This window comes from Balaenoptera borealis (assembly GCF_965194805.1).
Source record: "Balaenoptera borealis genome assembly, chromosome: 17".
NCBI lineage: Eukaryota > Metazoa > Chordata > Mammalia > Artiodactyla > Balaenopteridae > Balaenoptera > Balaenoptera borealis.
In genome coordinates, this window is record NC_138876.1 from 27,827,244 (window position 1) to 27,842,228 (window position 14,985).

General features: G+C 34.3%; 1 protein-coding gene across 1 annotated transcript in view; it reads right to left on the reverse strand.

The window, feature by feature from the left end:
* The window catches only part of PKHD1L1 (PKHD1 like 1), a 153,494-nt gene that overhangs the window by 80,161 nt on the left and 58,348 nt on the right, over window positions 1-14,985 (reverse strand). The window contains exons 26-37 of the mRNA XM_082364165.1: window positions 13,658-13,780; window positions 12,855-12,960; window positions 10,495-10,605; window positions 9,233-9,397; window positions 8,161-8,282; window positions 6,296-6,428; window positions 5,680-5,875; window positions 3,861-4,003; window positions 3,305-3,409; window positions 2,405-2,593; window positions 1,466-1,636; window positions 692-918 (exon numbers count right to left, since the gene is read on the reverse strand). Of these exons, the coding sequence (XP_082220291.1) occupies window positions 692-918; window positions 1,466-1,636; window positions 2,405-2,593; window positions 3,305-3,409; window positions 3,861-4,003; window positions 5,680-5,875; window positions 6,296-6,428; window positions 8,161-8,282; window positions 9,233-9,397; window positions 10,495-10,605; window positions 12,855-12,960; window positions 13,658-13,780 (1,791 nt within the window). The remainder of the gene's footprint in view (window positions 1-691; window positions 919-1,465; window positions 1,637-2,404; window positions 2,594-3,304; window positions 3,410-3,860; window positions 4,004-5,679; window positions 5,876-6,295; window positions 6,429-8,160; window positions 8,283-9,232; window positions 9,398-10,494; window positions 10,606-12,854; window positions 12,961-13,657; window positions 13,781-14,985) is intronic.

Here is a 14,985-nt window from a genome sequence, read left to right on the forward strand (position 1 = left end):
AATCAATCAATCAGTCAATCAATAAATAAAAAAAAAATTGATCCTGTGCAAACTTTTTATTCATGCAATTAATTTGGGGGCTGATTAAGGCATATCTTGGATTAATCTTTAACTAAATTATGATCATACACAAATGTTCACAGTTACATTCTTGATAACAGCCAAAAAGGTGAAAACAACCCAAATGTCCATGAACTAATGAATGGATAAATAAACTGTATACACTATGCAGTGGAATATTATTCAGTCATAAAAAGAAATGAAGGACTGCTACATGGTACATCACGGATGAACCTTGAAAACGTTATGCTTAGTGAATACAGTAGTCACAAATGACCACATATTGTATGATTCTATTTATAAGAATATTCACAATAGGCAAATCCACAGAGACAGAAAAATTAGTGGTTGTTTAGGGCCAGGAAGTACGGAGGGGTTGGGGGTAATATCTAATGACTGTGGGGTTCCTTTTTGGGGTAAAGAAAATGTTCTAAAATTGACTGTGGCGATGGATGCACAACTCTACGAACATACCGAAAGCTTCTGAATTGTGCACGTTAAATGGGTGAGTTGTATGGCGTGTGAATTATATCACAATTAAGCTGTCATAAATTAAACTATGAGGTTATGGGTGCAACATCTTCCTTTTATTGTGTATACAGAAGTAAAAAGGAGATCTTTATATTCTTACCTTATTAGCACATGTGAGATTACTGAAGCCACGTCCAGTAATTGTTATCAATTCATTTAGTGTTCCGATGGATGGACTAATGTTGCTTATAGATGGTGAAAAGCAACTTGAAAGCTCAAAGAGCCATCTCTCCGGATGTGCAAACCCGCTACTGTTCAGGCCACACAGGGGTTCTGTTGCTCGGCAGCCTGTCACAGAGCTTTCCAAGCGCAAATTCACGGGTCCTCCTCCTTTAGACAAAAGAACTGCCTGTAAGTCATGGATAAAATTCTAAAACAAGAATTGTTTTCAGACTGCATTACTCTAATTTTGATGATGGTGGTTTATATTCTGGTAAGTCTTTTTCTCCCAAATGACAAGAGGAGCCCCAGGCGGTACAAAGTTAAAAGAAAGACCTGGACAAAGATGATACAGTAAAGAGTGAATATAAAATTAATTTATTTTTCAATTTGTCTAAGGCCAGACCCTATGGGGGAAATAAAACCACATCATCTCACATTTTAATATATTTTCAGGCACTTACAGAGTATCAGAACTTTTTCACATTAACATCTCATTTGAGGCACATAAGGATTCTGGGAGACTGACGGGACAACATTAACATGATCCCCTTATTTTATAGAATAAATTCTAGCCTCAGAGCAGTCCCGACCTATTCAGGGTCATGCGGCTAGTGAGAGACAGTTAGCGCCAGTCATCTGCCTCCTACTCCAGAAAGGTTGCATATACCCTGGGTCACCAAAGTGACAGGGTTTCCACCTTTAACCTTCTTACCCTGAGTATATGTGGCTTCAGTGCCACCCACAAACAGGTGCAGGGGAATGTGCCTGGTTTCAGCTGGTAAAACGTTAATGACTCCTTGGAGAAAAATGGAGCGAGCCTCATCAACATACCCGCTGCTATAATAATGGATTCCAGGTGAAGTAAATTGGTAAGAAAATGAACCTACCATAAAATGAGATTGTACATAATAAATACAAGCAATTAATGCATCTTTGAAAAGAAATTTGAAATAATCATTCAAACGCGCATGCAGGTGACAGGTTTCTTATTTTTCATGCATGTGATATTTCAACAGGAAGTAGTAAGGAAATGACTATAAAACAACTATAAAATGTCTATAAAAGAGCTGTCTTGTATAATGAAATTACATTCTAGGAAGGCAAGATCCAGCATTAATTTTTCTAGAGCAACCATGTTAAATCTGGCATAATTTACAGAATCTTAAAGAAAAACTCAACATGCAATGAAAAACAGTTTGTGTTCATGAGTAAAAAGTTCAAACTGCTACATGTGTAGAACAAAACAGGCAGTCTAAAAGGCACACTATACGCTAAGTTGTCCTAGAAGAAAGACTGATTTAAAGCTGATTCCAATCAACAGAAGTTCATACTTGCTATCAGATTGGTAAGATTAAAACACGTACTTCAATTTTCTTTGTATTTTGCTTGTTTCAATATATTTTTCTGGTTGATTATTCCAGAATGAATAGAGATATTTCTGATATCAGAACTCATCTCTGATGTATAAAATACCTTGCTGACATTCATTTAGAATATTTTATAAATTTGTAATATTTTTACTATAGCAATAAAATGCCAGCTAAATCATTTTGTGTATTTGTATATATTATTTATGCAAAAGTATTTTAAATCTAAACAAATTTCTGTGAAAAAGAAGCATGATGCCAAACGCAACAAAGCGGAAACATACCTGATGCAGATTTTTCTCTTCTATTGGTAAATCCTTTGCCATCATAAATTACACTTCCAGGACTGGAGACAGAGAAAACTCTATATCCTATTCCCCTGAGATATGGATGTGCTTGCCAATGCCATGTCACTGTGTCTCCCACAGACACATTTAAGACTGATGGTGACCAGGCATAACCTAATCCGTGTACTGGGAACAAGAATTGAGCCATATTTTTAAAGAAAAAAGGAAAAGGAGTAAAAATTCTTAATAATTATCTTTGAAAATATTGCCTTTTTATACAGCCATGAGTGAAAAAACTTTTTAATTAACATTATAAAACTTTTACATGTCTACTTTAAACACATAATAAAAATAAACAGAAATAATGGAAAGTAACATAATGAGAAGCTAAGGAAAAGATAAACCACACAACTCCAAAACTGATGACCAAGAGGCAATTTGAAAAAAATCAGAGTCAATAAACAAGTTGTTCAGAAATGTCACATGGAATATTTTTAAAAGCTCTGATCAATTCTTTAAACACAAAAATTTTCTCAGGCATTGAGGCACGCAAAAATCTATATAATTTCTATTTGAATATTTATTTAGAAACCCATAATGGAAAACAAACTGTAGTAATTCAGGAGGTTCTATACTGCAGTAAAACCAAGTGGCATTTCCTGAACTTGGAAATCTTAAGCCTAGCCTTCTAGACTCAAGTCTACTACTGCTTGCTGATTCATTCTATATGTGGCCCCCTATGTCAAGTGGATAAATTCTAGACAAACTATTAACAACTTATACAAAGAAATAACAATACTTATTCTCTGAATACTTTGAAGTATTATAAGTAAAAATCAAATTAATTCCAAGGTAACATGTCTCCATTATTTACAGCAGATAAATGTTGTCTGATACCTGAATCTTCCCCACTGTTGGTAATCTTGAATACTTTCCCTGTTGAATGAACAATACATTTTATGACATTTTCTGATGATGATGTCACATTGCAAGGGAAGGACCCTAGAAAGAAAAAAGATGGGGGTAAAAACATTTTCTCAAATAGTTTTTGTGAAATACAGAGACGAAGTATAATTAGTAAATAGTCAAGGCCCTGCAAAAGCTCCCCATTACATAGTAGGATCTTTGGTACTTTTTTCTGATAGTAATCATGTTTGAGTACTGATTAGTTTTAGAACTAATTAGTTCTAAAACTGACTAGCTTTAGAACAGAGACCTCTCCTTTTTTAAAGTGTTCTATACACATTAAATATTTGGTAATTATTTACTGAAATCAAAAGCAGTTATTTAGTTTATTTTTACCACCTAACCAAATACACTTAACCTTTTACATGCTGATAGAAAAACAAAGCTTCCATGACTGAGAGTATTTGTGTAATAACACAGCACCTACAGCACATCATTTAAGATGAGAAAAATGATAACAGCCCTCCTGTGAGGATGGAACTCTTACCCAAAAGCACAGTGTTCTCAGCTAGTACTGTGCTGAATCCCAAACCCATTACAGTGATTTCAGTTCCACCATATAAGGAGCCCTTCTGTGGAAACATGTCGGTCACTTGCAAAATATACTGTATAGAAGCGTTTAATTTGTCTCTGCAAAAGAAAAATTAATAGATATTTCAATGAGCATTCCATGGGGTCATGTTGTTAAACTCTTCTTAGGACCTGATTCATTTAAGAGGAAGTACTTGAATATTTAATAAGACATTACTTTCTCAAACTAGATAATTATCATGACCTCAATTTGGTTGGATCATATTCATGTATAATAGTTGTCTCCCTAAATATGAAAATTACATTTCTGAAAATCCCATGGCAGGAGAATTTGAGATGGAAGAACTTAAAATACTATGGGAAAAATATGGTTATGAGAACTGAGGTCACAAGAAATACATGAAATCCTTTAAAATATTTTATCTAGTTATTAGAATAAAACATAAAGGCATAAAAAAACCAAAATAAACCCCCCAAAACCCATAAAGGCAGCATTATCTATAAAAAAGAATAGTAATGAAATTCCATACATTTAATATAAGTAAAGTTTTGTGCAATTAATTTGAATTTATCATTCTATATTGGTTGAAAACTTGTCATGATCTCCCTTCCCACTATTTCAACGAGAGGGTTTTAAATTTACTTTGCTTTGTTACAATGTATCTGCTAGGAGGCCATCAAAATGTACAGTGCTTTTCTGACCTGACATATAGAGCTGACTTCCACATCCCAGCTCCCACCATAACTCAAATGAGTCTTTGTGTTAATTTTTATCTAACTTCCTCATCATAACTGAATTGGTAGTTTTTGAACCACCACCCAAGTACCCAGTTTTGTATGCTCTCAATTCTGCCCATTATATCATCAAGCCAAAGCACAAGCCAACAGCTCTTCTAGAATCATGTGAGCTCTGCCCTGTGAATCTAAGAGGGGATGTAGTTCTGAGGTTTATGTTTACTGTTGCTCTTCTTTCTTCACCTCCCACAAGGCTCTTCTGCAATGATCTCTCCTTCTACTCTGACATCAGTTTTACTTGCCTTTTTTTAATCCCTAAATTCCAGTTTTCTCTTTTTCTAAGTACTCTAAACCAGTAACTTCCTTATGCCAGAACTAAAATTTTACCAGTTGACAAGCAGCTTCAGGGAAGAAAATACTAAACATCTATTTAAAGGAAAGTTAGAGTTGGAGGAGGATTCTCTCCACGCTTTCCTTCACCTGGCAGCTCCCACCCATTTCTTGGCTTACTTGTCACCTTTTCAGAGAACTCTTTCCAGCCCCCAGTCCCTCAGGAAAAATTAGCTCTATTATATGTTCTTGTAGCACCTGGGACCTCTTATCCATAGTCTTTTTCTCATTTATAATCAAGTTATTGATGTAATCATCTGTTTGAAATCTGCCTCCCTAACAAAATTGTGGGCATCATTAATGTGGGGGACACGTCCCTCTTATTCCCCACTATAAATCCAGCACTGAGAAAGTGCCTGCCCCCGAGTAACTTCTTGATAAGTATTTCCAGAATGAATGAAAGTCATGTGACATATACATAAACCTAGTTCTGCAGAGAAATCTTACAACCTAATCTGAATGGTATTGGTCTCAGACCTAAGCATCATACTGCATGTTATGAGATATTTTCAGAATCTTTTGCAAAAGGAATTGTAGAAAGGTGAAAGAGCAACTGAAATATTATAAGGTTAATGACTATTTCTCTTCCTATCTCAATATATTAGCATCATGTGTTCCACAACTCTCAAAGTTTATGGTCATTACCATACCTTGTTGACGCAAAACCCCAGTTTCTGACTTCTACACAGATATCATGTTTTCCAGGAGACAACTTGGGCAAAAGGCATCTAATATCTGTGAAGTTCCAGTGAAGGACCTGGCAGGATTTTCCTCCAACATAGACCTCCATGTTTTGTGTGAGTTCATTTCCAAAGTTATAACCCTTAATTGTTAAATTAACTTCTCCTATTATTTTAAAAGAAAAGTTTTACAAAAAGAGTCAATGTATTATCTAGTGCAAAATTTGAATATTAAGCCAACCAACTCATCTCTTATGTTTCATTGGATTTAGGAAATCCTAACACTTTCAGAGGTAAAAGAAAATAAATGAAAGAGTTGATAGCTGCCACATGGAGATAAAATTCATGTTTAATTGTTTAACAGGGAAAAATATGGCAAAGAACTTTAAAAATTAATATTTTTCTTATTATTGCACATGTTCAAAGTGATATAATAAACAGACCAATGTATGGTTAAAAAAGAAAACCTGTGACAGGTTTTGCTTTAAGAAACACAACTGCAGAGAAACTGTTTCAAAAGCCTTTTTAGAAATGGTATACACATACATATATATCAAATGACTAATCTTATTGAAGAATTTCTTACCCAGTATTGTCCGTACTTTGGGACTAAAATCAGTTATAACTGGAGTCTGTAAACAATTATAGTTATAAGCATTCTTTGCCATGGCTTGAAATCCATTGGTAATAACTGATATATCAACTGTACCCTCAATTCTCTGAAATAAGAGGAAAAATATAAAACAATTAGAAAATATTAAATGTTGAGATACAGAAATTCAGTGGCTAAAAACAAATAGAATTATTCAAAATAAACTTCCAAAGAAGTTTTTTTCTCAAAGTCATGAATCAGAGTTAACTATCAGATATTTAGAAAGTTGTGGTGTCAAATGTAGGTTGCATGTTTGAATTCTTTAGATAAAGCTATATGATATAGTGGTTTTGTGGGTATTTATGGTCAATTCAAATGCATCTATAGTATCGGATTTCCCAGGGTTCTGCAATATAGTTCAGATGTTCTGAACAAGTGAATCTCTCTCTCTCTCTTTATTTTTTTTTAAATAAATTTATTTTTTTATTTATTTACTTATGGCTGCATTGGGTCTTCCTTGCTGCACGCAGGCTTTCTCTAGTTGCAGCAAGGGGGGGGCTACTCTCTGTTGCGGTGAGCGGGCTTCTCATTGCGGTGGCTTCTCTTGTTGTGGAGCACGGGTTCTAGGAGCACGGGGTTCAGTAGTTGTGGCTTGTGGGCTCTAGAGCACAGGCTCAGTAGTTGTGGCGCATGGGCTTAGTTGCTCCGTGGCATGTGGGATCTTCCCGGACCAGGGCACGAACCCGTGTGCCCTGCATTCGCAGGCGGATTCTTAACCACTGTGCCACCAGGGAAGTCCCTGGACAAGTGATTCTCTAATTAATAAAGCATACGATACTTAAAGTTTTGAGTTTTTTGCTCTTAAAATAGGCTTGAATGTAATTTTTATTCCTCTTCATGGACAAATGACATTATTATATACTTTGCTGACATAGTTCCAGAATCCAAGACTAAAACCTAAGAAAAATATTTGGTGCTTTCAACAGTACAGCACCTATACAATTCCCAATTAGGAAAAATCGTTTTCCTAGCGTCTAGTACTTAGTGCACACTCAGTGTTTAATTGAATGACATAATTTAAACAAAGCTTTAATTTACTATATCCCCCAGATTCTCATCTCCATCATTCAGTCCAACACATGCTCAAATTCACTTTTCCCACATCAACTACATAATAATTCCCACACTTAATTTACTACGTTTTTAAATATTAGTGACTGAATTCACTCCTTTTGCACATAGTAAGTAAAACAGAGTCTTGGTTTAAATTTAAACACTATTTTAAAAAATAAAGAACAATGACTGGTCCTAAGATGTAATATTCCATGGGAAACTTTACACTGTGTGTGTTTTGCCAACAAACTGAAATGTTAACATATTTAAAATATATATTCCTTAAAAAAACCCCAAAATGCCTAGAATGGCTTCCCTGAAGTTTTTAGACTATTTATTACTGCTATATTTTTTTCATCCTTGGATTTACCTTGTCAACTCCCATTAATCATCCTTCCACCTCTGATAAGACATCAACTTTTCCATGAAACTCTTCCTGACACCCTCTCCCCACTGTATTTTATCTTCATTTTGTGTCTACTTCTATCATTTCAAATGGAACACACTATTTAACATTGGTTTATATGTATGTCCTCCTTAATGATGTTAAGTATCTAGAATGTGGAAGATAATATTTTGTATTTGGATCTCGGCAAAAAATGTTGAAGAAATAATTGTTAAAGAGCATAACTGAAAGTCTGCACTTGCTAGGTAAATAAGGCATTTGTTTAACCCTTTACTGAGATGTTCCTTAATTCATACAATTTCAGACTTAGAAGAAAAATGACTGAAATCAGATGCCTTACTTTTGGTGTTCTGCAGGTTATCTTATTCAAATCCCCTTCAATTACATTGCAGGTTTCATTTCCGACTAATACCTTTGAATTTTCATTAAAGCCAGATCCAGATAGAGTCAGAAGAGTACCACCTTCATAAGTAAAAACACAAAATCAGACAACAAAAACACATTAGATTAACTATAACAAAAAGACACTTCGGCAGTCATCTAACACCATTCAAGAATTGTCTAATCATCCAAGAGACAGGTTGGCAAATAGATCAAGGACCAGCCTCGAGATATATAGAATCATCACCACATACCTGAGTCTGAGCTCTGGAGTCTGGAGCCGTAAAGGGGCTGGGCTAAGTGATTTAATGAAATAACACAGATTTGCAACTAACATTTGTTTTTGTGTCTTCATCCTAAAGAGAAATTATGCTATTTCTATTTACTCAACCAATGGGAAATGAGAGTGAATTAAGACTCATACAAAATCCCAAATTTTAATACCTTTAAATAAAAGAAAAACTAAGAAAAAATCCCAACAAAATAAAAATAACATAAAATATAAAAACAGAACACACCAAAAAGATCAAGGCCAAAGCACAAAATCCACAATTAAGCATGGTCAAACAAACAAACAAACAAACACAAAGGAAATGAAGCAGGACAGGAAAAATGTGTTATTTTCTTTCCATCTTCTGCGTCAGCACCCCTTTCCCTGATTTGTTTCTGGAACTTTTTCTGGGTCTAGTAGCTCCACTGAGACTGTGATTATAAATGGAGCAGCTGGTAAGCAGAATAATAACTAATAAATCTTATCTTGACATAATTAATGAGCTTGTTATAGACACATGTAATAATTGATGATATTAATTCAATAACCTAAGATGTAAGTAGAAGCAGTCACCCTGCCTTGCGCTTCATAAGAAAAGAATTAGTCACCCACTGAATCACTGTGCCTTCTAAAAGAGGAGTCTCCTTTGTTCTATATGAGGAAGCTTTGGAGCCCTCTCTCTTCACCCTGGTCTAGAAACAGTTCAATGAAATGATGGAAAGGTATGCAATTTTCTTTGTTTGGAACAATTAATTATTACCTGCTAGGCTTCCAGAAGCAGGCCAGATGTGTGAGATCTGACTCTGATAAATGAAATGTAACTCCCCCTCCTCTGTATTCTGTGCTAGTCCAACATCACCTATGGACACAGCAACTGGGAAACGTCCAGCACTTCCATTCAGAATCTGGCAGTTGATCTCATTTTCTTGTGATAAAAGAAGAAGAAAATGGTCAAGAAATGCTTTTGTTAGATAAAATTACTGAAATTTTATACTTGCAAATATAAACAGTGGCCTTCATTTTTATACTCCAAGAAATATATCTAAGGAAGACTACTCATATATTAATGGGAGGAAAACCTTTACGAACTACCTCATGTTATGAATCGGACAGGGCTAGAAAAGAGTAAGGTAAAATAATAATGAAAGTGGAGTAAACAATTTGCTCCTGAGTACTCCACTGTGGCAAAAAAGTTACTATAAGCAGAATTTTAAATCCTAACCTATAAGATCATTTATATGAATAATTCTAAAAACTGTGGTCCAATATATTGTTTATGTCCCAAACTGAGTAAAATATTAGGTTTCAACAAGAAAACTGATAAAAACTAAGTGAAAAACATTCTTCACTTCATTTAGAACAGCATATGTGCACTTATAATACAGGTGCAATACTGACTATTAGATCTCAAGAATGCATAGAAGATGTAAATTAAAAACAACTTAAATGATATGGAAGGTGAATTTGCTTATGTAATTCCAACTTATTAAAATTAATAAAAATACCTAGGATAATGAAAGAGAATTTTTAGGGACACAAATAATTATGGTCCTCACTTTTCTGTAAACAGAAAATATGATCTTTAAATTCTACATTAATACATAGAGGACTATGAAGTTTGGACTAGAAGTCCAGGAAGATGGCTATGTCCTCTTGCTATGACTAATGAGGCATTTTCAAAGCACGGGCAGAGGGGACCATGGAATATCAGAGCTACAATTCATGTATTTTTGTGTCCCAGAGACACACTAAAGAAGGAAAGATTTCATGTAATCATTTTATGAGGAAAAAGAACAAAAATCAACTGTTATGGGATAAAGACACTGTACCACAGTGAAAGAATTAGTCTGTGGTCATAACCAAAGATTAAAAAGATAAGGTATTTATCCAGAGCAGTTTGCCAATTTCATAACCCCAAAGGTACTCCATAGGAAAATCACTATTGTAACACTGCTCTTTGATTCTACTTTCTCTTAGAGAAAAACAATTAGACTCAAAAATAATGATTTTAAAAGAATCTACCATTCACAGAAAGAAGAGAGCAACCTGCTGGTCCAACTGAGACCGATACAGTTGAACTAGGAGAAAATCCCGAGCCTGATACGGTTAGAATTGTGCTTTCTTCATAGGACCCTGAAAAGGATAAATTTAAATAACAATATTAAAATGACAAAACATAGAATCTGTCGTTATGAAATCAGGTAGTTCTCAGAGAAAAGTGAGCCTATCTTCTAAAAGATATAAACAATAAGCCTATAAGCAAGCAGGGAAAAAAGACATTTATTTAGCAATGGTACTTTTTTTCCATTGAATTACTGCACAGTGCTTCGTGTTTTGAATCTGTGTGTTTATAGAGATTAGTGGAAAGAATTATCTGACTAAGTATAGAATGTTGTAAGGAAAGGAAAATCATTCATATGACAAAGAAGTTAAACAGACATTTCCATATGGTAACTTAGACTAGGACAGAACCGCCACCACAAATTCCTGAGAAAAGAATAAACTGTACAATAAGTGTAGTAGACACTTTCCATTTGAAATAGGATATGATTACTTTATCTGGGATGATACCCATCCTAGAGTGCCTGGGCTATTCCAGGTTTATACTTGCTGGCCCAGCATCCTATACTGAATGTTCTCCATTCACTCTTAAAGGTATCCAGATTTGATCGATAAATGACACGGTCACCCGACTCATATAACATCACACACAACACAGATTATAAATGGATTTAAATAGCTAAGAATGAAAAACAAAACTTCAAAATTTTAGAAGAAAACATAACCGAATACCTTAATGACGTTAATGTAGAGATGGATTTCTTAAATAAGATACAAAAAGCCATGGTTATCCATAAAGGAAAAGATATATAAATTAAAATAAATCAGCGATTTAAACGTTTCCATGAACGAGATACTAAAAAAAATCATAAGTGAAATACTGGGAGAAGATGTGTGCAAAGGATCAGCAAACATAATATACAATATACAGTGTAAGTTGATAGAAAAAAGACAATCTGATAAGTGGATAAAAGATGTTAACAAGCAATATGCAGAAGAAGAAATAACCTAAATGTTCAAGAAACATACAAGAAGATATTCCTGTGCATTACTAATCAGGGAATAGACAACATTAAAGCAATGACGAGATAACTTCTTACACTCATCAGATTGACCAAAATTAGAAACTCATAATATGAAGTGTTGGCAAAGATGTGGGGGATATGGTGCTCTCATACCCACTGGAGGTACAGCCACTTTGGGGAGCAATTTGGTCACCTAATGAACTGAATACACAAACACCCATTAAACCACATGTAGGTATAAACCCTTAAAGAAGCTCTAGCATGATGTGATAGTAGATTTGTACAAGAAAGCTCAATACAGTCATGTGTAAAAACAAAACACTTGTAAACGATGTAAATGTCCATCAACAGAAGAACAAATAAATTGGTGTGTCCATGAAGTATTTTAGTGATGAATTAGATATACATAAAACCATATAAATATTTCTCAAAATGAATGCTGAATGACAAAAGATGCAAATGATATTTACAATGTAATAGCTCACTTGTAAACTTAAAAAACTGGCAAAATTACCATATGTGTGTTATACACAAAAGGTATTTAAAATGGCATGGAAGAATACACACAAAATTAATTATTGTGACTGCCTCTGGGGAAGTTCGTAGGGGACCAGCACTGAGCATGGTGCTTAGAGAGAACTATAATTATAAAAAAGTCTGAAGAATATATTCTTTCAACACAAAGTTGTGTTATTTTAAAGATTTCAATGGGTTTTTTCTTTTTGTTTGCTGATTTATAATTAGCAGGTGAATTTTGCTACTAGTCAACAAGACTAAATATATGATTATAGTATCTGAGCTTACCTTTCTGACTGAAAAAAAGCCACCCCTTACAATCCTTGGTCATGCTGTTTATTTCAATCCTTGGGAGTTCAGACATAATATAATCTGGTTTTTTTTTTTTTAAAGCAATCACATACTATGAAGGTATTTTACAATGTGTCCCCCTAGACTGAGTTCTCGGCAATAATTTTTCTATCTCTTATTCTCAAATCTAGGACCTAATTATTTTCTTTTACTAAACAGTAGCTCTCTTGTTACTGGCCTTTTAGTACTATATCTCTTAGAAGTTGGTGAAACTGGAGAAGCAGAATACTAGTGAGTCCAACTTCAATAGTGATATTTTTTGCAAAGATAATTAATGATCTTTCCATAGTTTTCTGATCTGATAGATTTTTTTCACTATGTAGAACTGTCTGCTTGCCTTAGTTAGAATATAAAAAAATCATTATCAGAGTTTACATTTTTGCTAATTGTCTTCCACCCCATACTCCAAGTTCGAAAGCAAGAGATTACCTTGGGAAGGGCTTATGGCCCAGACTTGAGGAGTAGTTGTGGGATCCCATGTAAACCCACAGTCTCCTGAACATTTAGCTGGGATTTCATTAACATAGACTTCAACCTTCAAATAAAGAAACAGAGATAACAGGGGTAGCATGGTTAAATAGACTATGCATAGGATTTATAAAAAGTAATGGAATTTTGCTTGTTTGCTGGTTTGTTGGTTTCCAAAAATTAGTCTATTCTATTTATACTTTTTCTGTTTTGACACTTCATTGATTCATTCAGTGAATGTGTCCATTATACGTCAGGCACAGTTGTAAACGTATCAGGCACATTTAACAAAACAGATGACATCCCTGCTGTTACTGAACTTATATTCTAGTGGAGGTAGGACAGAGAGCCTTGCATAAGGCTATAAACTTACAAAAAAAAGAAAATGCACATTATGCCCTGGGGGTGATAAGTGCTATGAAGAAAAATAAAGGTTGCTCTTGGGAAAGTCACCTAAACTCCATACAATTTAATTTCCTCATCAGTAAGTGGTAACATTAATAATTACTTTACAGAGTTACTATAAAGATTAAATGAAAGAATATATTTTCAAATACTAACAGTAGAGCTTAAAATCCATTCTTTTATCATAAGGAAGACAATTTCCCCAAAAGTCGTAAAATAATATCATTGAGTTGATCATCTGTTAACAAATAGTCACATGAAAAATAAAGATGTCATCTCTTCTGTTTTACCAGGTCTTTAATGTATTACAAAATAGTTATACATTTAACAGTACATCACGAGGAAACTTTCAAAAATACCTGTGGCTGTTTGCTGGGTGTACGAAGTAGGTCTCCCAGTATGCGCTGTCTGAATAAGCCACCTTCCTTTATCCTTGTAACCATCACGTTAGCCTTTTCTCCAAAAATGTTGGAATCATTGATCTATTTTTAGATGAGATTATTTTACTAGAAAGGTTATAATAAATATGATCACAGTAGTTTTTCTTTTTAAGTTTAAGCATGGTTAAAAGTGAAAAGCCAAAGGATGAAAAAAATTCAAAGCCATTTAATCACATTTTTGAAAAAGAAGCCTCTTCAAAAATGATCATAATCTACCCAAGAAAAAAACTGATAACATCATTGCAGTATCATATATTGCATCAATTACAACTTAAATTAAATGACTACAATTAACTTGAATATTTAGGATAAAATATGTCTAAGGAACATGAATTTACTTAATTTGATTTTTTCAAAATATTCTATGCTCTTTCTGAATATGACCATTTTGATAAATGATTCTTAAATAATTGAAAAATGTAGTCCTCTTTCCACCCGAGAGTCAACTTTTCCCCTTTAGCATTTTTGGCCTCTACCAAAACTACTCTTGGTTTTTCATCCACTCATGGAGTTATATTTTCTGCCAATGGTAAAAATGAAACCACATCAGATCAATATGTATAATTTGGTCATTCCAAAATCGTGCTGCCAATATGGTAGCCTTCAGATGCATACAGGGTCTAGCAAAGAGACAGGAGTCTCCATGCTGGGCCTGTGGGAGCCAAAGTGACCAGGAGCAGAAATGATGAATAAAGCAGAGGAGACTGGTCAGGAAAGAGTGAAGGGAGTAGGTGTGCAGACACCAGCAGAGGACCAAGAGGAGATCAGTCACTAGAGCTGTCTCAGTTGCAGAATTTTCTTATTCTAGTTTCTGGCCATGTGTTTCCTTAAAATAACCCCCATATCTTTATGACATCCATACAATCTATGTATGGTACATTATATTTTATGTTTATTGTTTATATATCTTTTTTTGAATCTCCTGTCCCCCAGCGCCTCTGTTTTTTCCAAAATGGTTTTATAAGTAGAGTTCTGTATTTTTTTCCACCGTCTGTATCATTTTAACAACCATTTTTCTATTGATGGGAATTTAGGTTTCTAGGTTTTTTACTATTACAAATAATGCTGCAGTGACTAACTTTGTGCCTATTTCATTTCATATTTGTATTATTATTTCAGTAGAAGAGAGTAACACAGCTGAGACTGCTGAATCATAAGGTATCTATATTCAGATACAATTAAATTATCCTTCCAAAAGCTGGTACTAATTTACTGTCTCACCAACAGTGCATGAGGGTGAGAGTGCA